The sequence below is a fragment of the Mustela lutreola genome, chromosome 6, assembly GCF_030435805.1.
Source record: "Mustela lutreola isolate mMusLut2 chromosome 6, mMusLut2.pri, whole genome shotgun sequence".
Classification (NCBI taxonomy): domain Eukaryota; kingdom Metazoa; phylum Chordata; class Mammalia; order Carnivora; family Mustelidae; genus Mustela; species Mustela lutreola.
This window is the reverse complement of record NC_081295.1, coordinates 93,712,340-93,739,524: the sequence shown is the minus strand read 5'-3', so window position 1 is coordinate 93,739,524 and position 27,185 is coordinate 93,712,340. Positions and strand designations below refer to the sequence as shown.

The 27,185-nt window shown below is 39.4% G+C and overlaps 1 protein-coding gene across 8 annotated transcripts; it reads right to left on the bottom strand.

Moving 5' to 3' along the window:
* Positions 1 to 476: 476 nt before the first annotated feature.
* Positions 477 to 27,051, bottom strand: SLC25A27 (solute carrier family 25 member 27). Of its 8 annotated transcripts, none has more exons than XM_059178180.1 (10): positions 26,718 to 27,049; positions 24,898 to 24,935; positions 23,740 to 23,931; positions 21,678 to 21,762; positions 19,587 to 19,709; positions 17,434 to 17,546; positions 13,590 to 13,674; positions 6,806 to 6,898; positions 6,074 to 6,176; positions 477 to 1,095 (listed from the first exon to the last, which is right to left on the bottom strand). In XM_059178180.1, exons 3-10 carry the CDS (start codon positions 23,891 to 23,893, stop codon positions 1,024 to 1,026), a joined length of 828 nt encoding a protein of 275 aa, XP_059034163.1. In that variant the 5' UTR covers positions 23,894 to 23,931; positions 24,898 to 24,935; positions 26,718 to 27,049; the 3' UTR covers positions 477 to 1,023. The 8 variants fall into 8 exon arrangements, 7 of the variants coding, with proteins under 7 accessions (XP_059034163.1, XP_059034159.1, XP_059034157.1 ...); XR_009354734.1 differs by lacking the exon at positions 24,898 to 24,935 and adding an exon at positions 6,489 to 6,554 and having other exon boundaries at positions 1,077 to 1,095; positions 26,718 to 27,050; XM_059178176.1 differs by lacking the exon at positions 24,898 to 24,935 and having other exon boundaries at positions 477 to 929; positions 26,718 to 27,050.
* Between the last annotated feature and the right edge of the window lie 134 nt (positions 27,052 to 27,185).

Genomic DNA, 27,185 nt, shown 5'->3' with positions numbered 1-27,185 from the left:
GGATAGAGACATCTTCAAGGGTGATTTCTGAGTTCGCTCCCTCTCTCTCTGGCCCTTAGTGTTAGGGAAGGAGATGAGAAAGGATGCCTGTCCAAATTGGCTGACCTCATCTCAGCCTTGCTTTGGAAATGCCCCGGAAAGGCTGATAATAACGGGTTACTTTATGAACGGGACCTACCCACCTAAGCTTTAATCAAACAAGCAGCATTTTTTATATATCGAGCTTCTTGGGGGCTAGCGGCAAACTCTAGTTGCAACAGCGTATGTAACACAGCACACTCTACTTGGTGTTCATCAAGACTCATGTGGCTGTCGGGAAGTCCTTAGCATGTGCAGTAGAGTGCTAGCCAATAATAAAGACCTAACTGAAGATGGGACACTGACAGAAAGAAGCTTCTCTTCTGGAAATCCAAACATCATCTCAACTTGATGTTTTTCATCCTCTTGGCAAGAAAAGGTACATCAACTTCCTTCACTACTAGGGAAATTAAAAATGTTTATTCATGAATTTTCATTCACCTCCCTTTAATTTACAGTATATGCACTTTAACAACAGAAAAAGGAATCATCAAATTTCCATTGAACATACTGACAACAGTTCAAATATATTTCTGAATCACTATGTATGTATGTGTTCTTCCAGATTCCTGTAGTCTACTTCAGGGCTGAGATGCTGTCTCCCTTTTGGCACCTCTAAGTAGGCTCCTCAGCATAGAAAAGCATCTCAAAGGTCAAATCTTCTCTCGTAAGATGAGTGCTCAGCATTCAAATCTTCTTGAAAATTCTGTGCCAGGTCTCATTGGGTAGCCTTGTGTAATCCAACCAGATTGCTTTTGAACAAAAAGAGGAGTCAAAGAGAACTTGGGTTTCCAGAGAAAAATAAAGTGCTGCCCCTATAAATCACAGTCTTTGTGGAGTAAGGTGTCTTCCTAAAGAGGTAAAAATAATAGGGGTGTGTGTTGTAGATGCCCACATTTCAATGATACTGAACACTGTATCTTTAAGGGCTGCATCTTTAAGGGCTTAAAATGGACTGACTCCACTCATCTCTCTGATTTTTTCATAAGTAAGCCAGAACACCAGTGACCAAGGGGTCTGAAAGATTAACCAAAGAAGTTAGTGCATATTTCAAATATTATGAATATTCTACATTTATGCATTCATATATCTCTGAATGACAAAGTCATTTTGAATCCACTTAGGCTGAAAATAAATATTTTGGTATTTCACCTTTATAGAGCACTTTATAATTAACAAAGTATTTTCATGTCTTATTTCTCATAGATTTCTCTGAACACTTTACAACAGAAAGGAAAGGTAATGATACCCCTATTTTACAGATGAGAACACTGAGGCTTAGCAATCAAAAAGCTATCAACATGTTGTAGAGCTAAAAAACAGGCTTCTGGCTTGCATTCCAGGGTTCCTTCTACTGAACCCTTCCCTGCTAAGAGGCTGGGATTCGGCATGCCTGAATTCTAGGCTGGGCTCCTCTGTGTGTAGATTGTAAAGCGTGACAAGGAGTCAGTTTAAGAACTTGCAAGTGAAGATGAAAGATTATCCTTTGAGAGTTAGATCAGAAGCTCAACACCTGATGTATTACAAAGTGGTTATAAAATTTAATATAAAATAGGGAAAAGAGTTTCCAGTTCAGAAAGACTTGACTAACTTGAATAAAGGTCTAACCACATCAAAAGGAATTATAAGGGGATGAGGGCTTTTCAACAAAGGAAGATAAAAACATCCAAGACAAAGAAGGAAGTAGCAGAGGAAACACTGGAAGTATCATCAGAGGAGGGGTATTTTGGATCCAGGTCCTGTCTGGTTTGGTTCATAGGTGACAGGTAATATTGATCAGAAAGAAACTATCCAACTAGAGTCAAAAAAGAAGCTTGAGCAATTAGAATATAAAATATATTTGGTTAGAGAGTTTGTGAAGCAATATTTATGTACTGTGTTTGGAAATATTGAGTGTGTTATATTGGGAGACTGAGACTTTACCAGTGGATTTAGGAGAACACATGTTGGTTAGTTAACCATATGGGAGACATGGACAAAATAAAGAATATGAAAAATGAAGTGAACCAGTGATATAACTGCCATCAGATCAAGGAATAGAGGTCTCAGCTAAGAGTGGATTATATAATCCTTCCTAGCTACTCGGGTGGTCAGGCTTCTGTAGGCAAATGAAGTAAATATTAATCAGTGAGTGAGCAAAGCAAGGTCACAACTATCCTTACCTAGTAGGAGGGACTGGGGTTGAGTTTTAGTTGGGTTATGAATAGAAGTTAAACAGGGAGATCAAACAGCCAATAACGGGGGGAGTATACGAATGGCATACACTGAGTCTCTGTTTTTTTCTTCCCTAGCATAGTTACACTGCTGTAAATAATGCAAGTGTATGACTCCGTGTTGTCTGCTGTGGTCTGCCTGTTGCCATAACTGCTGGAAAAACAAGAGTCCTTCTCCATGCCTTTTACTGTGGGGCTGAACATTAAGGGCTCTTGGATATTCTTAAATACTAAGATTACAAATAAGCTCTTCCTGTTATTATTCCGTGTGTAGTAAGCAAACTTCTGATTATAACTTGCCTTCACAGATGACTTGAATTTAGGAGGAAGCACACTGTTGAGAGGACTTTAGCCTCTGGATCACTTGCCAAGTGTGTTTCTCAATGTGAATGAGCCAATGCTGATCATCAGTTTCAGTGAGTTCAGTTGAGGGTGAAATCTGTATTTGCAAGGCCAGTTTACTTGGAAGTGCCCATAACTCAGCTTTTAAGGTCATGGTCATGTACTGTGACACATCAACAAGGTAGTGCCACCCTGGCGACCTTTGGTGGTTAGCCAGCCTTTCTCTGCATCATCTCTTTACCACTACACACTCTCCATTTCCCCTGACAACTTTTATAGCCAGCCGCAGGATCTCAAGACATTCTGCACATTGTATTAGTTAGGAGCATGGGTTTAGAACTCAACAGACCTGGGGTCTGTTCCCAGCTCTGCCACACACCGGCTGTATGAACTTGAGCAAGTTTCTTATACTTGGAGCCATGGTTTTCTCATCTGAAAAATGAGGATAACACCACCTGTTTTACTGGGCTCTTACAAGACTTAAAAACAAAAAAATATGTGTAAACAGCTTAGCACAGTGTCTATCATACATGAAGTACTCTCTTTTTTTCACTTATACTTCCCGAGTCTCATGCATAAAGAGAATGGGTCAAACTGTCTCAGTATTCCTTTGTCTTATTCTCCCTGTCCTCATACCTCTTGACTCTGATTCTGTTTTCCATCACTGGTCTCACCATCCTTATAGTCTTTCACACTAGAAATATGAAAGTCCCATTTCCTCCCTTTCCTCCCCCATCAGCTACACAGAGTCCATTACTAAATCCTGTGGAGTTAACCATAAATGGCCCTAGAATCTGCCTTCTCTCCATTTTTATAATCATTTTCATGTTAGACTACTGCCAACACTTCCTTTCTTGGGTTCTAGCTTTCAGTGTATCTTCTACATTGCTGCCAAAGTAATCCTGTACCCAAACAAACCTTAGTACTTTGCTTCTACTATTAAACAGCTGCTTGCTGACTACAGGTTCCACCTAAACCATTAAACTTGCCCCCACAAGGTCCTTCTTAACCTGGTCCTTAACTTCTTCTCTAGAATTTTGCCCCACCACATCCTCTCTGAGGACCTGTTCTCCAGCTACACTGAATTTTCTGCGGTTGTCCAAACCTACTGGGTACACACATGACTTGATGCCTGTGTTCACATTGCTCCTTCATGCCTTTCTTGTTAAATGCCGACTGGTCTTTCAAAGCTCGGATCAGACATCATCTCTGTGAAAGACTTTGTGACTTCCTAAACAGGTAAAGCCAATGTTTACTTTACTACCCATGTTCTCACCATGTTTTGTTCACCACGAGTGGAGCATTTAATACAACCTGCTCACAAAGACCATGTCCTCTGGAGCCTGGGTTTGATTCCCTGACTTGATAAAGTAGTAACCAGCTAAACTGGCTGAGTTATTTAGATGTTTTAAACTTTTGTTCCTCCTCTGTAAAAGAGATATGATAATAACCTACTGAAGAGATTGTTGGGAGAATTCAGTGAGGTAAGCCATGAAAATGATTAGCACAGTGTTGGTGCTAATACCAAGTGATTTAATAATATTGGCTTTATTATGTCTATAATTTTAACTACTTACATGTCTATCTTTTCTATCCTTTTATAAGCTGCTCTCGTGCAAAACATCTTATTCCTTAGTGCCATCAGCACTTGTGATATGCAGGCCAAATCAAAATTTTCCTTTCCATTAAGAAATATCCACAGATTTGAGATAATTTCAAGGTATAACCAAGACAATCAAAATAAGGTTTTACACTTGGGTACACATTTGCTTCAGATATTGCTAAGGGCTTTGGCTATTAACTCCATGTTTATGGATACCCACTATTGCTTGGTGCTGTCATTTATTCCCAGAACTTCAATTCCTTTCTGTATGCAGATGGTGCTCACCTCTAAAGCTCCACCCCCATATGCTCTGTAAGATCCAGATCAACATATGAAGGAGCCATTTAGAATCTGTTCTTAGATGTCCTACAAATACCCAAAACTCAACAAATTTAGGACTAAGCTTGCTATTCTACCACAGGATCTTCCCTACAAATGATCCCATGTTAGGAAATTACATCATCTGTTGCTCAGGTTGGGAATCTAGGAATGAAGTCCAACTTTCCTTGTCTCCTCTGACAAATTTCCCCTCCCCATCCAGTCATGCTTCTAGCTCCTTGCTACTTCCCCTAAATTATTTTGAATCTGTCTTTTTCTGTCCTCCTTGTCATACTTTCATGCACGCTATCATTATGTCTCACCTACTACTACTCCGGGCCTTTCCCCAACCCACATTGCAGCTGGAATGATCTTTTTAAAAACACACACGTCATCAAACTGGTGCCCTTCACTCTTATGGGTCTTATAGCCCTTCCCAAACTGGCCTCTACCTCTCTCTGGCCTCACCTTGTGCCTCTTTCCTCCATATCTCCATGCCTTGGCCTGTGGGTTTCCTTCAATTCCCTGAACTCATCAAGTTTTCTGTCCACTCCAACTGTTCCCTCTACCTAGAACGTTTTTTCCTGCTCTTTTTACCTGGCAAATCCTACTCATTCTTCAGACTCAATTTTAGAGCCCATTCTCCATGGAGCTGCTCCTGATCTCCAAGCGTAGGCTTTATGTGCTTGCTATATATTTTCATAGCACCAGGCACTTTGCCTGACCACTCATCACTTCTAGTTTTGTATTCAGTGTCTGGCTTTTCCAAGCTAGAAGCTCCAGCACTACAGCAGGGGTTGAGACTCTTCTGTTCATCCCCAAGCCAGGCACTGGGTACAGGGCTTTGCGTGGCATAGGTGCTCAATTAATGTTATGATATTGTGTAGAGCGTTGATTGTTGGAATTTCTAAACCCATGACTCGTTCAGTCTTTCAAATTTGTTCTACCTTACAAAATACTTGAGTACCTTATTTGTATTATGTATCTTATGTTACTTGAATAAGTCTAATTCTACATCTTAGTTTACCTCAGTAAAAAGTAATATACAGATCAAATAAAAATGACATAATGCTTTCTTACCAAACTAAGTTTTGTGGTCATGAGTATTAATGGATAATGCAACATGTGCCAGCAAAGTAACAAATTTTGTTTGAAACAGCAAGATTTTCATAGGAACAGTATCTAGTATAAAATCTTAATACCTGTTCCAAACGTACGATACTTTGGCTAAATGGACTACTAAAGGTTTTACATTGCAGAAAATCCTATCCACTGACTTTATAACAACAGAATGTCAACCTTTTCATTTCTGAATAGTAACTGAATTGTATTACTTTAACCCATCTGGGAAGGTAATAAGACTCTGAGGAGAGGTAAAAAGAAACCAAAAAGAGATATAAAAAAGAGAGAAAGGCAGAGCCATGCTAAAAACCGAAAGAGAAAGGGAAAATATTTGTAGATTAAAAGCAATTTAAGTGCAAAGAATACAAAAACAAAAGAAGGAAAAACCTGACGTTACCATTCTCAGCCAAGATGGTAAAAAGCCTTTATATAGACTCATGAATCCTTCTCCTTGAACAGCCTGAATCAAACAGTCCGTTGATGATTTATACAAAAGTCCCCTAAAAAGGAAAGAAGACAGTTCTGCTAAATTTCTTGTGTGTAAATAGTGTATAAATAAATCATAAATTAAAAAATAAAGGAAACTTACTATAAGGAAACTTAAACATTTTCTGCTAATTTAGAACAAGTAATATTTGTGGCTCAGTATATAGAAATCACCTCTTTTGAGTTTAAAGAGAATTTCTTTAGGTGTCTAAGGCTGACTCTTTGGATTCATCCCACCCTTAGTCTTATAGTTAGAATTCACTCCACCTGATCTCTTCCAGAGAGAACATACTGTTTTTTATAGCAAATCAAATTCTCCATGTTACCTGTAAGTCATAAGCTTCTGAAGAAAGTGCTCTGTAAATTCTCAGCAGAGTATATTTTCATAAACTCTTTGAAAACAATAAAATCACAATAAATACCTTGTGTCTAAATAATATGATCATTAAATTAGCTTATATCCCCAAGTGCACAGTACTTTTCCATCAGACAAAGAGCAGATAATTACATAAAAACAGTTTGCTGGCTGAACATGTGATCACACAGATACATTTCAATCAAGAGTAAATGCAAGGAAACATCTTTAAGGAACATTATTATTAAGGACATTTGAACACACGGAGAGTGAAGACTTTCTATCTACCTTCCTTGTTTATCTCGTGGTTGATTCATTATTCGGCTTTTGATGACATCAGCGGGTGTTCCCAGAATAGAAGCTACCAGTCCAGAACATAAACTATAAATACAAATAAATGAATTTGAAGGATAATAAATATAGCAATTTCTAAATTGTAAGAAAAGGAAATCTGATATTTAGAAAGAATGGAATACTAAATATATTATTGTATTATTCTTTATAATAATCCTATTTTTGCTTAAAATCAATGCTTAATGAAATCATTAAAGAGATAGAAAAAACAAAAATTAAAAAGAATGTCCAACCAAAAAAACAATAGAACAAATCAACGAAACTAGGAGCGGAGCTGGTTCTCTGAAAAAATTAATAAGATTGATAAACCCCTGGCCAGACTTATCAAAAAGAAAAGAGATAAGACCCAAATAAATAAAATCATGAATGAAAGAGGAGAGATCACAACTAACACCAAAGAAATACAAACAATTATAAGAACATATTATGAGCAACACTACGCCAACAAATTTGACAATCTGGAAGAAATGGATGCATTCCTAAAAACATATAAACTACCACAACTGAACCAGGAAGAAACAGAAAGCCTGAGCAGACCCATAACCAGTACAGAGATTGAAACAGTCATCAAAAATCTCCAAACAAACAAAAGCCCAGGGCCAGACGACTTCCCGGGGGAATTCTACCAAACATTTAAAGAAGAATTAATTCCTGAATTAATTCTCCTGAACTGTTCCAAAAAATAGAAATGGAAGAAAAACTTCCAAACTCATTTTATGAGGCTAGCATCACCTTGATCCCAAAACCAGACAAGGATCCCATCAAAAAAGAGAGCTATAGACCAATATCCTTGATGAACACAGATGCGAAAATTCTCACCAAAATACTAGCCAATAGGATTCAACAGTACATTAAAAGGATTATTCACCACGACCAAGTGGGATTTTTATTCCAGGGCTGCGAGGTTGGTTCAACATCCGCAAATCAATAAATGTGATACAACACATCAATTAAAGAAAGAAGAAGAACCATATGATACTCTCAATAGATGCTAAAAAAGCATTTGACAAAGTACAGCATCCCTTCCTGATCAAAACCCTTCAAAGTGTAGGGATATAGGCACGTACCTCAATATTATCAAAGCCGTCTATGAAAGACCCACCACAAATCTCATTCTCAATGGAGAAAAACTGAAAGTTTTTCCGCTAAGGTCAGGAACATGGCAGGGATGTCCATTATCACCACTGTTATTCAACATAGTACTAGAAGTCCTAGCCTCAGCAATCAGACAACAAAAGGCAATTAAAGGCATCCAAATCGGCAAAGAAGAAGTCAAACTATTACTCTTCGAAGATGATATGATACTACATGTGGAAAACCCAAAAGACTCCACTCCAAAACTGTTAGAACTTGTACAGGAATTCAGTAAAGTGTCAGGATATAAAATCAGTGCACAGAAATCAGTTGCATTTCTCTACACCAACAACAAGACACAAGAAAGAGAAATTAAGGAGTCAATCCCATTTACAATTGCACCCAAAACCACAAGATACCTAGGCATAAACCTAAACAAAGAGGCAAAGAATCTATACTCAGAAAACTATAAAGTACTCATCAAAGAAATTGAGGGAGACACAAAAAAATGGAAAAATGTTCCATGCTCCTGGATTGGAAGAATAAACATTGTGAAAATGTCTATGCTACCTAAAGCAATCTACACATTTAATGCAATTCTTATCAAAGTACCATCCATCTTTTTCAAAGAAATGGAACAAATAATGCTAAAATTTATATGGAATCAGAAAAGACCTCGAATAGCCAAAGGAATATTGAAAAAGAAAGCCAAAGTTGGTGGCATCACAATTCCGGACTTCAAACTCTATTACAAAGCTGTCATCATCAAGAGAGCATGGTACTGGCACAAAAACAGACACATAGATCAATGGAACAGAATAGAAAGCCCAGAAATACACCCTCAACTCTATGGTCAACTAATCTTTAACAAAGCAAGAAAGAATGTCCAATGGAAAAAAGACAGCCTCTTCAATAAATGGTCTTGGGAAAATTGGACAGCCACATGCAGAAAAAAGAAATTGGACCATTTCCTTACACCACACACAAAAATAGACTCAAAATGGATGAAGGACCTCAATGTGAGAAAGGAATCCATCAAAATCCTTGAGGAGAACACAGGCAGAAACCTCTTCGACCTCAGCTACAGCAACATCTTCCTAGGAACATCTCCAAAGGCAAGGGAAGTAAGGGCAAAAATGAACTATTGGGATTTCATCAAGATCAAAAGCTTTTGCACAGCAAAGGAAACAGTTAACAAAACCAAAAGACAACTGACAGAATGGGAGAAGATATTGGCAAATGACATATCAGATAAAGGACTAGTGTCCAAAATCTATAAAGAACTTAGCAAGCTCAATACCCAAAGAACAAATAATCCAATTAAGAAATGGGCAGAGGACATGAACAGACATTTCTGCAAAGAAGACATCCAGATGGCCAACAGACACATGAAAAAGTGTTCCATATCACTAGGCATCAGGGAAATACAAATCAAAACCACAATGAGATACCACCTCACACCAGTCAGAATGGCTAAAATTAACAAGTCAAGAAATGACAGATGCTGGCGAGGATGCGGAGAAAGGGGAGCCCTCCTACACTGTTGGTGGGAATGCAAGCTGGTGCAACCACTTTGGAAAACAGCATGGAGGTTCCTCAAAATGTTGAAAATAGAACTACCCTATGATCCAGCAATTGCACTACTGGGTATTTACCCTAAAGATACAAACGTAGTGATCCGAAGGGGCACGTGTACCCGAATGTTTATAGCAGCAATGCCCACAATAGCCAAACTTTGGAAAGAACCTAGATGTCTATCAACAGATGAATGGATAAAGAAGATGTGGTATATATATACACAATGGAATACTATGCAGCCATCAAAAGAAATGAAATCTTGCCACTTGCTACAACATGGATGGAACTAGAGCATATCATGCTTAGCGAAATAAGTCAGGCGGAGAAAGACAACTATCATATGATCTCCCTGATATGAGGAAGCCGTGATGCAACATGGGGGGTTAAGTGGGTAGGAGAAGAATAAATGAAACATGATGGGATTGGGAGGGAGACAAACCATAAGTGACTCTTAATCTCATAAAACAAACTGAGGGTTGCTGGGTAGAGGGGGTTTGGGAGAAGGGGGTGGAACTATGGACATTAGGGAGGGTATGTGCTTTGGTGAGTGCTGTGAAGTGTGTAAACCTGGTGATTCACAGACCTGTACCCCTGGGGATAAAAATATATGTTTATAAAAAATAAAAAATTAAAAAAAAAAAAGAAGTTAAGAAATCACTAGCAGTTCATTATACTTGTGGGTATACAAGGCAATTCAGAGGATGAATTTCTACAAACTGAAAATTCACGAGCTGCTTTAAACTTTTCCACAAGAAAGACCTATGATGAGAAAAAGGGTGGTTGCCCTGAGTCAAGGAGTATGAAGTCCCGCATCCCAGCAGCTGAATCTATAGAAACTGGGATCAAGGCAGCCTGAATAACAGCTTATGTCTGGCTAATGCAAAACTGGAAAGGAAAACTGTGGAAAACTTTTAGATCCTCTGGGACATCAAATACCTTACAAATCAAGGACTACTGATTTCTACGCCAAGGCTTTTGAAGGCTCTGAAAACTCTATGGCAGGGAAGTTGAAGCTACCTTAGGAATCTTCATATTCTCTCTTACTCTAAACTGCTGTAGCAGAAAGTACTCAGACTCTGTCCACCACTTTCAGGTCAGGATTTATAATTCAAAGGAGAAAATTACTTTAGAAATACTTGAATTCAAGGGAAGAAACCCATATAACCTATTTCGTATTATAGCAAAAGACCTAACTGTGCATATAACATCCTTGGGTCTCTGCCCACACAAGTCATTGTCTATGTGGAAAGAGCACGTTTCACCACATACATTCCAGTAGGTGTACACTACTGCTCTTTTTATATTCTTTCCTATTTGTTTCTATTCTTTGGAAGTTTAATGCCACTGATTTTAATATACCTTAATATTTTCACACAGAAACCTCTTAACCAACACCTAAGGATATAGTGTAATCTGGCTAGACTTCTTTAAAAAATAAATACTAAAGGAGAATAATGTATTCAGGAGGCCTCAAGGAAGATGGTATCCAGAGTCAAAGGGAAAAGACAGAGCAATAAAAAGAACACTGATTTTGCCCAAGCTACTTGCACTGAAATGAACATTGCTGCTTTTTACTATTGGTCTTCATCGCTCCTTGTTAACAACATGATGAAGCTGAGGACACAGCTAAGGTGAAAATGGACAAAGAGTGACTGGTGAGTCTCCTGATCTCTCCAGGCAGCCAAGTGGCTATCTGTAAGACCAGTTTCCGATACTCCCATCAGCACTGTTTCAGAGAAAGCCAGCCTCTTAAGGATGAACTAAATCATGCTCATGGGTCATCTTCACACAGAGTAAACTCACCTTTCTCACAGTTTTACCTCTCAACAGCCTCATGATTTCAAAAAGAAAAACAAGGTTATCCTGGTCTTCCTGTTCTATATCATTTCCTGACGATTAATTCAACTCTCTACCTTTCCTCTGCTTCCTTGATTAATATACCTTGCCACCTGCCTTCCCACCTCACTAAAATCCTCACTTTTCTTTATTGCTCCTGGCCTACCCCAGGACTTCTTATTTACCCCACTTTTAGAAACTGTGGTAAAACAGACACAACATACAATTTACCATTTTAATCATTTTGAAGTGCATAGTTCAGAGCTTACACTGTTGGATGGCTCACAAGTGCATAGTTCAGAGCTTACACTGTTGGATGGCTCACAAGAAGCTCTCTGGTGTACAGCTACAATCCCCATTGAGCCTCCAGGAGCATTCATTTTCTTCTAGGACACATCCAGAACTTCCAGACCACATAGCACCATTTACCTACTCAATTTGATTTCATCGTTAGCAACTTTTGAGTTGCCTCATGTAACACATGTATTCATACCAACCCATTTAAAAAACTGATCCAGTGGGTAGAGCTAAAAAATGAAACAAATGCCCATCATTTCATTTCCCTAAAACCTGCATTAGAGAAGAATAAGACTAAGTTATTTCACATTACGACTGGAATATATACAGCTGGAAATCTTGTTTTTCCACAAAAGACAGATCTGTTTGGTATATGTTAAGCAGATTTACATCTGCCAGGAAATCCAGGATTCTTTGGTTAGATGTGGTATTTCAAAGACCATCTGGGTGGAAAGACAATGAAAAAGAGTGGTAATATCAACGTGGAACTATAGGACAGATCTGACTATCTTGCTTCTAGAGTAGATCATAACACCAGAACAGAGAAGCATCTTAAAGATGAGGAAGTCTTACAAGGTGACTCTACTGGGGGGCAATTGGACACAAAAGTCTCCTAGGCAGCGTGAACAGCATGAACAAAGATAGTGCAGGAGATTTGGCAAGGGTAGACACAAATATATGTATGTTTACCAGGATGGAAATAAGAAGTGGAAGGAGGTCAAAATCCTTAGTTTTCTCTGGAAACTATTGGCTACAGAAAGTATGGTGTAGCTAGTGGACACACCTGGATGAGAATCTGGAATGGAAAAGAATGGTAAGCAAAGACACATAAAAAGATTGCCCTAGTAGCACTAAAGATCACACTTATTTTAAGAGTGGAGGAATGAAGAAAAAGTACTCTAGGAATATAAAGTTAAGGTGAATCTGAAATTGGAATTGCTTATATCTATATCTCTCCAAATCTCATTGGTTCAACACTCTTAATATACTTTTGGGGTCATCTAATAGCATAAAGCATGCTGGAATTTGGACACAAGATCAGAAGCTATATGAAATCACTATAAGGTTAAGAACACTATACATCTATAAAGTAACTCACTCTAATAGATCATTTGAAATTGTGCAGCAAAGAGATAAGGTGCTTCTGCTTCCTGGGGTGCTCTACTTCCTGTCTCTGTCAAGAGCTATAGCCTTTCAAAACACCTAATTCTAGCTCCTTTGTAGGCCCTTCCCAAGTGGTTATTTTTTCTTCCCTCTTCGGAATGGTACCATAACTAGGCATTTTGTTTCAGCATTTACCATACATTATTTTTGTTTTTTAAAGATTTTATTTACTTATTTGAGAGAGAGAGAAGGAGAGAGAGCACTAGCAGGGGAGGGACAGTGGGAGAAGGAAAGGGAGAAGCAGACTCCACGCTGAGATGGGAGCCTGACAACCAGGACTAAATCCCAGGCCTGGGATCATGACCTATGCCAAAGGCAGATGCTTAATTGAGTGAGTCACCCAGGCACCCCTAGATATTGTTTTCATATGTGTCTTGTTTTTCCCCTGCTCAACTGTCTAGAAAGAAGCCGGGGTTTCCCTCTGTACCCACTGCAGTGCCCTGAAGGTGCCTTTACCATAAAAGATGCTCAAACTTAACTGTGGAATTGAATTGCAGAATTGATCAACAGAATCTGACCCCAGGAGGGTCCCATCAAGGTGAAAATATTTGGGATGGTTTAATATGAAACATTGTGCAATTTTGTCTCTTTCTTCCCCATTTTAACTGCAAAAAATTCTAAGAAAATTGTTCTTTTTAAATGTACTATCACATTTCTCTAAGGGTAATATCACTAGATTCTCAATCACAGGAGATAAAAGGTTAGAATTTGTGCCAAATGTGGAAGAAAAGTGATATAGAAAATAATTCAAACTAAAATAATCACTTACCTTGATAAACCATGAGTCATGATATTGTCCTCAAGTGGAGTGTTCAGTACCAAATAGTGTTTCACTGTATCATAAGTAGTTAAATCTGGCAATAAAAAGAAAAAGGAGGCTGAAATATTCATTTGACAATGAATGTCTTTTATGTTAATAATATGTTAGGCTTAGGACACCTGGGTGTCTCAGTCAGTTAAGCCTCCGACTCTTGATTTTGGCTCAGGTCATGATCTCAGGGTCACGAGATCGAGCCCTATGTTGGGTTCCACGCTGAGCATGAAGCCTGCTTAAGATTCTCTCTCTCTTTCCCTCTCCTTCTGGCCCTCTCATCCCCTTGCTCACACACACAAACTCTCAAGAAAAAAAATAAAAAGAATAGATTAGGCTTGGGGTAGGAATGTGTTCAAGGATGAAAGATACTATTATCGTTCTCAAGCATGGGAAAGCAACCAACAGATGAAAGGGGAGGAAAAGAGGAAGAGAGACAGGTACTCAATTATATCGCGTGAACAATTTGAATCCAGCTATCGCCTACCATCAGCTCAACCCCTGGACTTCTTAGTTTTTGAGATGATAAATTCCTTCTCTAATCCTAAGTAAGTTGAGATGAAATTCCATCACTTATAAATAAACGGTCCTGACCATTATTCTACATTAAGATTTTTATATTTTTTTCTAATGACAATGAAGAGCTGCTGAAGAGTTTTACACAGGGCAGTGATATATTACAACATTGGAGTTTTATAATGACTACCTACAGTGAAGTACAGGAAGTGAATTGTAAAGAAGCAAGAATGGGTAGATGCATCTGATCACTCACCAAATATGTGAGTGTCTACCATATGGTAGTAGGCATTATTCTAGGTGCTGGGAAAAAAGCCATGGGTAAACTGAACACAATCCTCATTCTTTGTTGGGGGATGAGATAGTAAGCAAATATATAAACCACAGCATTTCCGATAGTTATGACTCTCCGAAGACAAATAAGGCAAAGAAAGGGGATAAGAATATCAGAAGGTAGAGGAGAATGATATATATGATTTTTAAAGATGGCATCTTTAAGGGAGGATTTTGAGCACAGCAGTGACGACTCTGGGTTACTATTTACATGACACTCTGGCTGTTCTGCTGTGACTAGACTACAGGGAGACAAGACAGATTAGAGATGAGACTGTTGCATTTATTCTGATGAGAGATGATGATGGTTTGGAAAAAGGAGTTGTGGAGCACTGGTCAGATCCTAGGTAGTTTTGAAGGCAGAATCACCAAACTGAATACAGAGGGAAAGAAAAGAATCAAAGATGACTACAGGATTTTTGAGCTTTGGGTGCTTGGGTGGCTCAGTGGGTTAAAGCCTCTGCCCTCGACTCGGGTCATGGTCCCAGGGTCCTGGGATCGAGCCCCGCAGTGGGGAGACTGCTTCCCTTCCTCTCTCTCTGCCTGCCTCTTTGCCTGCTTGTGATCTCTGTCAATAATAAATAAAATCTTAAAAAAAAAAATGTTGAGCTTAAACAATTTGAATGGCAGAGCTGCCATTTTTGGAGATGGTGAAAATGAGATTTGACTAATTTAGAATGTTTTAACTAAGTTGATGAAGTGATGACCTTGGTCACAGCAGTTTCCAATGCATGGGGGGACAAAATGGACATGGGGTACATATGGAAAGACCAGTCTGGAGGCTTCTGTATTGATCCAGTAGGAGGAGATAAAAAATACTTGGACAAAGGAGTGGCTCCAGGGATGAAAAGAAGTAGATGATGCAAGATACAGCTAAGAGTCCGCAGTGGTTGGACTTGGTGACTGACTGGTTATCAGGAGTAAGTGAAAGGAAAGAGACGAAACTCTTGCCTAGCTTTCTGCCTTGTTCAAGTGAGAAAATACGGTATCGTATTTTGAGATTGGGAAGAATGGAGAGCAAGTAGTTTGATCAAAGAATTTGGTTTGGACACAGCATGATGATATTCAAGATAACCCAAATAAACATGCTGAGTAAATAGCTGGAAGCTGGAAGAGAAATCTGAGCTACAACAGATTTTGAAGGACTGAATTGAGAAACTACAATCAGTAAAGATTCCTGATAATTAAAATAGCCACCAATATGATGTTGAAGCTATGGATGGACTGAAAGAGCAAAATTTTAAAAACCAGACTTACTTCCTTTGATATTTAAGTGATATGTTCCTATAACCCTCAAAAAGGCCATCCCTTCGTTTCCTAGAATCATTTAAGTTGGGTCTTAGAAACAATCTTTTCATTCATTAGCTCATTCATCAAATGTTTACTGACTACACGAGATGATAAATAAAACGTCTTTGCCTTCAGGGGGCTCATAATCTAGCAGAGGAAATAGACACACAGTAGAAAGCAATGTAATGAGGTACAAGTGATCACAGAGGTAAGTACCAGGAACTACAGAAACTCATAAAGGGGCATCTAACACAACATGGCTAGGGAAGGGTGGTTGTGGGGTTCAGGAAAAATACACGGTAGAAAGACACTTTGGCAGCATACTAAATCATCTGCAAGAAGGAAACTAAATAGAAGAAGAGGGAGGAGTACAGAAAGTAGGAGAAGAGCAGTTTTGTTATGTGTAGGCAATGGAACCTTCTAGCTCACGACTCTCTGTTTCACTCTTTACTCCCGAATCAATGAATTGTTCAATTCCCTGAAGGCACCGGTTGGATTGTGCAGACCTTCTATATTACGTTATGAAACTTCCACTTTTCTTCTGTGAGTGATGAGAAGCCAGTAAAAGGTTTTAAGAGTCCCAGTAACATGTTGAGATTTGTGTTTTAGATAAATCCCCCTGGATACTGGGTATAAATATGAGGACAGGGGAAGAGACCAGCCTGATGGCTGTGGCTATGATGGTGAGAATTGTAAAAATGGTCGTTTTAAGGACACTCAGGTGATAGGTATTGGAGAGGGTACACTTTCAAGAAATATTTAGAAGACAGAAGTAAGGGCGCCTGGGTGACTCAGTGGGTTAAAGCCTCTGCCTTTGGCTCAGGTCATGATCCCAGAGTCCTGGGATCGAGCCCCACATCAGGCTCTCTGCTCAGCGGAGAGCCTGCTTCCTCCTCTTTCTCTCTGCCTGCCTCTCTGCCTACTTGTCATCTCTGTCTGTTAAATAAACAAATAAAATCTTAAAAAAGAAGAAGAAGAAGAAGAAGACAGAAGCAAGGGGTGCTTAGGTGGCTCAGTCAGTTAAGCGTCTGCCTTTGGCTCAGGTCATGATCCTGCGATCCTGGGTTGGCGTCCCATATCGAGCTCCCTGCTCAGTGGAGAGCCTGCTTTTCCCTCTATCCACTCTTCCTGCCACTCCCCCTGCTTGTGTGCTCTCTCTCTCTCTCTCCCTCTTTCACTCTGAAAAATAAATAAGTAAAACCATAAAACAAAAGACAGAAGCATTTAGTGACTGACAATGGGAGGTGAGGGACAGGTTGAGTTAAGGAAGCACTGAGGTTTCCAGTCTGGGATGCGTGCTGCGCAAGCTGGGGGAAAGAGTTGGGCATTCTGGATCTAATGATTGTCACATGGTTTCATGTACCATTTTGGATCTTGGAGGAGGGTATGGGTAGAGAGGAAACCTTAGAAATAGTTTAGTACTATCTCTTTATTGACACAATTTGCTTATTTTAGGAAATCCTTTTCATAGATCACCATGGAGAAAAGTGAAAATACTCTAGAGAAAATATTCAATTAAGTTGTTCAAACATAAACGAACACTGTTGCCAATGATTACTAAAAATGATTAAATAAAGTTTTCCATTTTCCCTGATGTCTGTGCTTATCATTACAATCATGAAGGCAGTAAGGACTTCTCAGAGTTCAATAAAGTTTCCATTACCTCCCATATTCACCAGTGCTGCTCTTTGTATATTGGGTACCCAGCCTGCCCAAAGCCCACGTATTCCTCCTTCAGATAAGATTTTTGCAAATGCATGATGCACACCACGAAATCTAAAGGAAAAATAATAACGAAATGTGAAAATTCTATGCATTCCTATGGAATGCAGCTGGATAAACTTCACCTATAGCTGTTATGATTTGGAGTAAAATAAAATCTTAATTACTCAGAATTGTTAGAAATTGAAGAAATCAATCCTCACGTATTCTCATAAAAGAAATGATATTTTTAGTCCAAAGAGTGGGGAGGGCAATCTCATAATAAAAGTTCTTAAAATTGAATACTTCGGGTTTTATAAAAATTTACTATCCTATCCTGATTTTGTTCAGTTTTGTTTTTTTGGGTTTTTTGTACACAGGTGAAAAATGGTGCTGACCCACGAATCAAATCTGGAACCCCTGTTATAAAATAATAGTCTGGGTTTTATATAGTCCAAAGTACCTGGAGTCCAATGCCATCTTTACCACTTACGAGCTGAGTGGCTTTAACTTAAGCTCTACATTCCCTAAGTCTCACCAAAAAGATAATAAGATATATTTATAAGGCATGCAAAATTGCTATAATGCTACATGGGAAGTTATACTCACAAATGAGGGTCACTGTAGTCAAAATCTGTTGGGTACTTATTAGACATAGGACTTTTTATATACGTAAGATAAATTGTATTCCTGAAAACTTTATGAAGTGTGAATTTATGTTCCAATTTTCGTCTGAGGAAACTGGAAGCTTAGGAACTTGTTAAGGAAGTAAGTTAACTAAGTTAAGGAACTTGACTAGGGTCAGAGCTAAAATGTGGTAAAGGCTGGATACGAATCCTGGGTTGTCTGATCCCAAGGTTGATGTTCTTTACAACAACAGGAAATGTTTTTTACTACTACATCAAACCAATAATTTCCAACAGCAGAGACAAAGGAGGAGAGAAACTGACAGGATTAGTTAAAAACTCAGATTTTTCTGGATCTCGATGGTTCTCTCCATGTAGTCAACTTAGAAAACATCACTTCTTCCTGCCACTTAGTAACCAGTTAGAAGGTATTACAAGATGACAAAATGGGTCCTGGGATTCTGTAAACTGCTTGGTTCAGTCAAAGTGTTACCCTTTTCTCCTCTGTGGTAGGTGTTCTCTCTGTCTGGAGGGCTCAAGGGGGCCTGGACTGCCAAGCCCAACCTCAGCTTCAAACTGAGCCAGCTGGAGGAGCAGCACTGTGAAGAGCAGTGGTCCGTGTCACTGGTGGGTTTCTAAAGGAGATTCAAAACCCTCCTTCATCTCTGGCCCAGCCACAGACCTACAGTGTTCAGAGGAACAGACCTCTTCGTACTCAGCCAAAGGTGTTCTGCACTTTTCCTCTTTTCCGGGAGACGTCTATCAATCTCTAAGATTTTGCCCCTTTCCCAGAGAACCAGGCTAAGTGGTGTTTTAATAAATTATTCAACATGAAGTCCTTTGAAGAAAGGCAGACTTCAATAATGTAGAGTAATGCAGTAGGAGACTTTTGTGTCACAAAGACATATTAAAAACCTTCCTGAAACTTGGGGAAAAGAGGAGGAATGGGATTAGATAGGGAACTGGGAAGAACTTGCAAGGTCAATCTTGCTGTTCTCCCTCTTTCAGGGATTAAAGGGAAAGGAACCAAGCTTTCAGCCATGGAAGAGCCCAGGCAGTCTGTCACGCAAACCTTCTGAACGGTCTCTTTTGAAAGATAAAGAAGCTGAGGGTAGAAGTGCTAAGTGACTTCTACAACACTAAGCCACAGCGGCAAAACTGGGATTCATACTGAGACAAACTGCACATTTTAGTGATCAGAATCTTTATATCAAGCTGTAACAACACAAGTCTAGCTGACTTGGCTGGGAAAAGCAGCAAACAGCTATACACACATATAATTTTTCTACTGGAGAACATGTGCACCTTATCATGCAATAAAAAGATCCGTGTTAGCCCTTCTCTTAATGAATAAATACATCCTCCAAGTTGAAAGAGTCAGAATTAATATCTTTTCTGAATGCTGGATTACAAAAATGCATATATCAGTAGGTACATGTTCAAACTGAGACATGGGAAAGGAACAGAATCAGTTAATTGGAGAACCTACCGCAAAGGTTTTCCTTCAAGTTTCCTTTTTCCTTCCATTTGCATCTGAACCTTCACTAGATCAGTTGGATTGGCTAAAAATTGGCCAACAACTCCAGCCATCATACCTCCAATTACTGATTTCCTAATTGCAAAAGGAGATAAATTTTTTAATAGTTTTTGTTAATTTTCCAAATTTTGTAGTGAACAGTACCAAGCTGATCCAGCCCCTGCCTAGGGATTTAAGACAAAGTGAAGAAAAGAATGGACATACAAATCACAGAGAAAAGTAGATGGTTTGTCTGTTTACTGAAGGAAGGGTTAAAGAAGTTGAAATTCAAATCTGGTTTCACGGGCCTTCTATGGCCTGAAAGTCAAAGGAAGGGCAGTTGCTTCAAAGTTATAAATATCTGAACTGACCATTTAATTGTAGTTTAATTTTGACCACAGGGGACTGAAAAGAGCATAGATGTAATCAGTCTAACAGACAAAAGCTGGTCAGTCAGATTTTGTAAACTATTATTTTAGTTTTACATAGTAAAGGGGGGTTGAGAACTTTCTTCTCATTGAAGAAACTCTCTCTGCCCCTTGGCTCTTCCTTCTCCTTACCTCCCAAAGCCAACAGTGATCAAGTCTAGACTACTATACTTGAACACACTTCAAATCCATCCCCTCCTCTCCATGCCAGCTACCTGTGTCTCGGACCAGGCTCTGATCATCTTTTACCTTTTCTTAGAAGAAAAGGGATAATTTCTTTCCTTTTACTCTAAAACAGTACTTGAAGAGATACAAATGGGTATAGAGTAACAAGGTTCCCTATTATCAGTTCCCTTCCTCTGAAGCAATCACAATGACTAGTTTCTTATGATTTCCCACACATAATAATAATGCATTCACTGAGTGCTTATTATGTCAGGCCCTGTTTTTAAAAACATCATCTAATTTTCATATCAACCCTATGACATTAGTACTACTGTTAAATCCTCTTTACAGATAAGGAAACTGAGGCATAAAAGCAGTTGAACAACAGTTCAAATCACACAACCAGTGAGTGGTATGGCCAAGATGTAACAGCAGGAAATTTGAGTACCAACCACACAGTCTTAAGCACAAAGTACAAGTGATCGTGTACACACAAACATATACGTATAAATACTCCCTTCTAAAAGCACAAATGTAGGGACACCAGAGTGACTCAACTGACTAATTTTCAGTTTATAGACTGAGCCACCAGCTCTTGGCTTCTACTCGGGTCATGATCTCAGAGTCCTGGATCAAGTCCTATGTCGGGCTCCATGCTTGGCTTGGGGTCAGAATGAGATTCTCTCCCTCTCCCTCTGCCTTCCTCTTACCCCACTTGCACTCTCTTCTCTCTCTCTCTCAAATAAATAAATAAAATCTTAAAAAAACAAAAAGCACAAATGTAGAATGCTAAGTTGTATACACCTTAATTTTTCCTTAATAATGTCCTTTAAGATATATTTTTCCTAATAATGTATCTCAAAAGTTACCAGTTCATTCAGAACTGCCTCATTTTAAAAAAATTTAAAAAAAAACCAGTTTTATAGAATTCCATTTTATGGACATATTACAATTTATTTAGACAGCTTAACTTTTAACTAAGAAATCTAAACATTTACATGACATTTGATAGGCCCTGCAAATTGTTTTCCATAGAACTTGTATCAATCTCCACCAACATCAGCAGCCTAGGAGCCCGTGGTCCTCATAATGATGAACACAGCACTGTTTTTTCTCTTTGAGAATCTCATTACTGCTGCCTGCTTCTCCCTCTGCCTGCCACCCCCTGACATGTGTGCTTGCTTGCTTGTTCTCTGAGAAATAAGTAAATAAAATCTTTTTTAAAAAGAAATTCTTTTAATATTAAAATATTAATATATATGCAAAATTTCATATACATACACATATGTATGTTTGTATACAATGTGCAGTAAATGCTCACTGATTTGGATTTACATTGTAATTATTAATTATTTTAAGCCTATAACTTGAGGCAATTTTGGTACAAATATACAATTTTATACAAATCTAATGGATATACATTAAAGCCTTTAGGATCAATAGTATATATTATTTTCAAAACAAAACTTACCAAAGGGGATAATGCTTATCTTCACTTTTGCCAAATACAACTTCTCGAAGATGTTCATAAGTGACCATGCGGCCTCCGGAGTACACTGTGTAGAATGGATCATTTAAAAGGTGAATTCAGCTAGACGTTTAATAAAACAAGAGGGCATTCTGACCTGGACCAGTTCATCTCTCTAGCTGTGTTGTTCTCTCATGCGAGAGAACAACACGTTGGCTTTTCTTGATGTTTCTCTAAAGGCGGCATGCCTTCTTACCCCTCAGGCCTTCTCATATGCTGTCTTATCTTTCTTGAATGGATTCTCCCTTCTCTGCTTGGGTAACTCCTCCTAGTCCTCTAGGACTCAATTCAAAGAACATGTTTTCTAAAACATGCTCTCCGACCTCCAGTATTCTAGACTGCCACTGAACCTGCCATGCTTCTCCTCTCCTCCTCCAGAAAACCATGCATATATCCAATATGACATTAATTGGAGATTAACTTGATTTTGTTGCTCATCTTTCCATCAGACCATGAGATTTTCAGGGCAGGCTTTGTGTGATTTCATTATTCTATGTACACTAATACAGAGCCTGGTACACAGCAGGCATTTTTTATTTAATAAACATGCATAACTTCACTGGGTAGTTGATTATATTGAGGTAACTTTTTCAGTCAGCTGTCAACGTACAAAATGAATCTTAACTGTAAAGCCATTTATAATGCTCAACTAAATATAAATGAAAAGAAGTAAAACTCAAAACAATAATGGAAAGCAAAGGAGAAAATTTTTTTTAAAAAAAGACTGGAGGGACGCCTGGGTGGCTCAGTGGGTTAAGCCGCTGCCTTCGGCTCAGGTCATGATCTCAGGGTCCTGGGATCGAGCCCCGCATCGGGCTCTCTGCTCAGCAGGGAGCCTGCTTCCCTCTCTCTCTCTCTCTGCCTGCCTCTCCATCTACTTGTGATTTCTCTCTGTCAAATAAATAAATAAAATCTTTAAAAAAAAAAAAAAAAGACTGGAAAATAAAAATCATTAAAATCAGTACATGGTGTTCATAGATAGCATTTTTCTTGATATTTCAGGAAGTCTAATAAAATATTTTAAAATATTCACAAATATACAAAGCACCAAAACAACAACAGTTTCTATACACACTTCTGGAAAGCTCTTAATGAAAATACTCTAGCTTACTCACCTGAAGAACTGAAGCTTTAAAAATCATTAACTGGTAAGTATTAGTACTGGACGCTTTTCTGGTCAAGGGTCCCTACATACTTGTGGAAATATTATGAACGTAGAGAAGAATGACACACCTGTCCTACCTCCTTTGAAGCCAAGTTTATGTTCTCCTATCCACAAGCAGAAAACCCAACAACGATTATCTGTGCGAGTGCCACTTGAGAAGCAAATCTGAAAAGTATTCTCACTGGCTGTAGCAGTGACAACTATTTCCCTTGAAGACTGACTAAAGGCCCACACAGGTAGGGAGGTAGCCTTGGAAACAGAGGTGAAAATAAGCAGCATTTGAATCACTCAATTGCCAGAATTGGATCAGTCATCCCTGTTCTCTTTCAGAGTTGCCTCCTCTATAGTATATGGGACAGAGGCTAGTGAGATTTGGCACTTTAGTCAAATATATTTCATTTTCAAAGAACATGAAAAGCTTACATTTTGTGTCTTAAAGTTTCTAAAGTGGAGAAAAAATATCACTAGTTTTTTTCTTAAAATTCTTCAAACACACAGAGAAGTAGAGAAAATAACTCCCTCTGTATCCTTGAGAATGCTAACATTCTTGCCATATTTGATTCATTTTTCTGCTTACTTATTTTGAAGTACATTATAGACATCATGACAGTTCACCCCTAAATACTTGTATATGCATTTCTAAAAATTTAAGGCAATCATTCCTTAATAACAATTGGTGGTTAATTTTCTTCCCAAGAGAATATATATTCATTTATTACATTAGCAGAAAAAATAACAAAAAACAAAAAACAAACCACTAGATTTTGAGCACAGCTAAACACAAAAGCAGATGCACACAGAACTCATAACAAACTTACCAGCTGGAATCAAGATAAATACCTATGTGTCTGTAAATGGCAGGTGTCACTCCTTGCCAAAGCTTTAGAAAGCCTTCTTCTTGAACAATCCCTAGGGCTGTGCGTACCATGCCTCTATAGGGAGCAGATTCTCTTGCACTGTCTCCCAACCGAGCAAGGGCAGCTTCTCCTTGCATTTGGAGCCGAGTTTTTGTGAGATCAAGGGGAAAGGTTGCTAATAAAAAAACAAAATGAGGGGGAAACCCATAACATTCAGAGAAACAAACAAAAATTCTAAAATTCTAAAGTCATGGGACTAATATTTTAGTCTCCACAAGGTTCTTGAGAACCACGGGGCTCTCAAATTTTTGAGTACATCAGAATCAGCTAGAGAAATTATTAAAAATTATTTCTTAGTCCCATACCTATGGATTCTGAGCAGGTTGATGGGGGTTTAGAAATCATTTGATTCTTAAACACGCCCAAATTTAAGAATCATTGTCCCAGAGCACCCTCACCCCCAGATCATCAGGGGGAAAAAAGTGACAAGATTTGGGTTCTTTTTACTCAGAAATTTCAGCCTAAAATCTAGTTTAGTCCTTAATTTGTGTTTTTCAATGGTAATAATTTCAGATATCCATATTCTCTGACGCTACTTTGACTGCAACCAGGATTAAGACCCAATGTGACTTTTAGAATACTGTACTACTTCTGATAGGTTCAAAATATAAGCAGGTATAGATGCATTATGTAATTTCATGGGTGATATTCACTGATATGAAGTTTGAGATATAGAAGATGTAATATGGAGTTCATGTAAGGGCAGCATGCTCAATATACTTTCCAATAAAGGCACAGATTGAGTTTTTTTTCCAGTACAAAGTTTTACATGTGGCCTCCTCGTGAGTACCAATTATACTTGAAAAGTTTTTCTAATGGTTATATTTTGAATTCAAGGTATTGAATTCAAGAATACATTTTTCCTTGAAACAGTGAAGCTAACTGGCCCACATTAGGAAGATCAAGCTCCTAACTTTATACTCATAAAGTCCCAAATAATTGAAGTAACCAGATTCAGGTAAGTTCATGAACGTTAATGACATTACATGAGTCTTTTCAATGACCACCGCCTGATATAAAATCATAGTTACGCTTTTTCCAAGAGAAAACAGAGTAGGAAGAGGAGAATATTAAATCTTACCACTGGTCTTTGGAAAAAATATCTTGCTGAAAGTTCCCCTAAAACAGAAGTAGTTTGCATGTAGAGAATTTTAACAATGCTTTATTAACACAATAACCTTGAAAAGACCTATGATTCCTATGATTCCTCTATATTAACATAGGTTATGCCTCTCAAAATAATTCTAGTTTACTTACTGGTTACTTAAATAATGCTTCAGGTTCTGATCCTAAAGTGTTTTGTACTCAAAACCAACCCATATTTTGATTTCCTAGTTTCCCATCCCCAGCCCCCACACCATTCTCCACAAACCTTTAACAAAAGTAATATTTCTTTGCCATTGGTCACAGGGGGAAACAATTAGGTTTAAAAAAAGTTAGAAATATCCAATTCAGCAATCTGATTTTAAATTTTTTTTAAAAGTGGAAGAATTGGGACGCCTGGGTGGCTCAGTGGGTTAAGCCGCTGCCTTCGGCTCAGGTCATGATCTCAGGGTCCTGGGATCGAGTCCCGCATCGGGCTCTCTGCTCAGCAGGGAGCCTGCTTCCTCCTCTCTCTCTCTCTGCCTGCCTCTCTGTCTACTTGTGATCTCTCTCTGTCAAATAAATAAATAAAATCTTGAAAAAAAAAAGTTCTGAAAAAATAAAATAAAATAAAAGTGGAAGAATTGTATTTCAATAAAAACAGTGAATAACAAAAATTTTCCCATCAGCTTTAAGAGAAGAGAAAGAGAAAAAATAGTGGGTCCAAAGGGCAAGATCATAGGAGCACAAAGAGCAAAACAAAGGGTCCTGTGCTGGCTGCACTCGAAATACAAAACAAATTCATTTTAGATGAGAACAAAGTAACATTTCCTGATGATATACACACCAAAGCTGTTGCTAGTTTTGTTTTTCAGCAGACAAGAAAATGAAAGGGTAATCTTAAAATGCACGGTGAAGGCTTCACAGGGAACACACAGGCACTCTGCTCAAAAAATCATTGGAAGGAACACCACCCGCTCATTCAAGGGCACCAAAATTCTCCCTAGGTGGCCTCTAGTTTTCTCTGACTTGCTTATGCATAGGTAACTGCCCTGTCCTCTATGTTCTTATGATATTTAATACTTTCATTATAGTAAGTAGCACAAGGTAACTGCCTGTCTCAGCATGTCTCCCCACCCGCCTGTAAGAAAGGTCAAGGCTGAGTCTTTGAAGCACCTTCACCACAGTCTAATATTGTGGTAATTATAACAATGTTGCAATTAATGGGCGCCCCGCCTGGGATTTAGCATTTATATATTATCTACTTCTCAGACTCCGAGACACAGACACAGTACAGATGAGTTAAGCTCAAGGAGGAAAACTGGCAGATGTTGAGAAGATGCTCCATGTAAGTGACAGGTTACTTTAGTAACCTGTCTACAAAAGATACAAAAGTCTACAAAAGATAAGGCTGTGGTGAGGCTATGTAAGAACAGAAATCAGAGAGATTATCTCAATAGGGATGAAGAGTGGATCATGTTTTTAAAAGGCCATCCTCACGGATGGGAAAACGATTCCTAGAGAGGAATGACAGTTCTTGAAGCTTCCAAGCGTAGACATTCAGACACAACAGCAACACCTCTGAGGGAGACGAAATTGGAAGGAAAAGACCTTAGTGACCTCCAGGGCCGCCTCCTCGCAAAGCCGGCCTTGACCCCGCCCTGCCACAAGGGCCAAGCAGGTGTGCAAGCAGAGGGCGCAACCCAGAGGGCCGCACCCCCCGGGGGGCCGAAACCTGTCGCCGGTGCCCTCACCCCCACCCCCAGCGCGGCACCTCGACGAGTCGCGGGGGAGGCCCGGGCGGGGGCGGCCGGGTACCTAGCTCAGCCACGGTAGCCGCGCAGCCCGACAGGAGGAACTTGCTCGCTCGGGGCCATCTCTGGGCAAGCGGCAAAAGCCTCTCCTCATCCTCTGGAAGCGACATTCAGCAGCAAGACGGGACGACAGTACACCCCTTCTGGCCGGCGCCCAGCGCCGCGGCTGGCCTGCCACTCTGCCAGGGCGGCCCGTCCTCAACCGGCGAGTGGCGGAGCGGGGACCATTTCCCTCGCTCGGCTCAGCCAGGCGGCCTCACAAACCTACAGCCTTCCTCGCAGCCCCGGCGGGAGAGCTCCACCGGACTGAGAGCAGAACAACAACGCGAAGCCCACGAAGCTTCTGGGAAATGTAGTCCGCCTGCCTGTGCGCCTCTTGGGCGCCATTCTCTGATTGGCTGCGAGCGAGGCTCCCTCGGCGCCGCCGGCCCCCGGTCTTCATGGCAACAGAGCAAGTTCTCTCCCGCCTTCC

What these genes read in the sequence shown, in the direction of transcription:
- SLC25A27 (XM_059178174.1), bottom strand. Translation starts at nt 26,823, where the DNA reads ATGTCGCTTCCAGAGGATGAGGAGAGGCTTTTGCCGCTTGCCCAGAGA. An exon ending in TGCCATTTACAGACACATAG is followed by an intron (nt 21,763 to 23,739) that starts GTATTTATCTTG and finishes CATTCTACACAG; the next exon opens with TGTACTCCGGAGGCCGCATG. An exon ending in TACCATCTTGGCTGAGAATG is followed by an intron (nt 1,096 to 6,073) that starts GTAACGTCAGGT and finishes TTAATCTTTCAG; the next exon opens with ACCCCTTGGTCACTGGTGTT.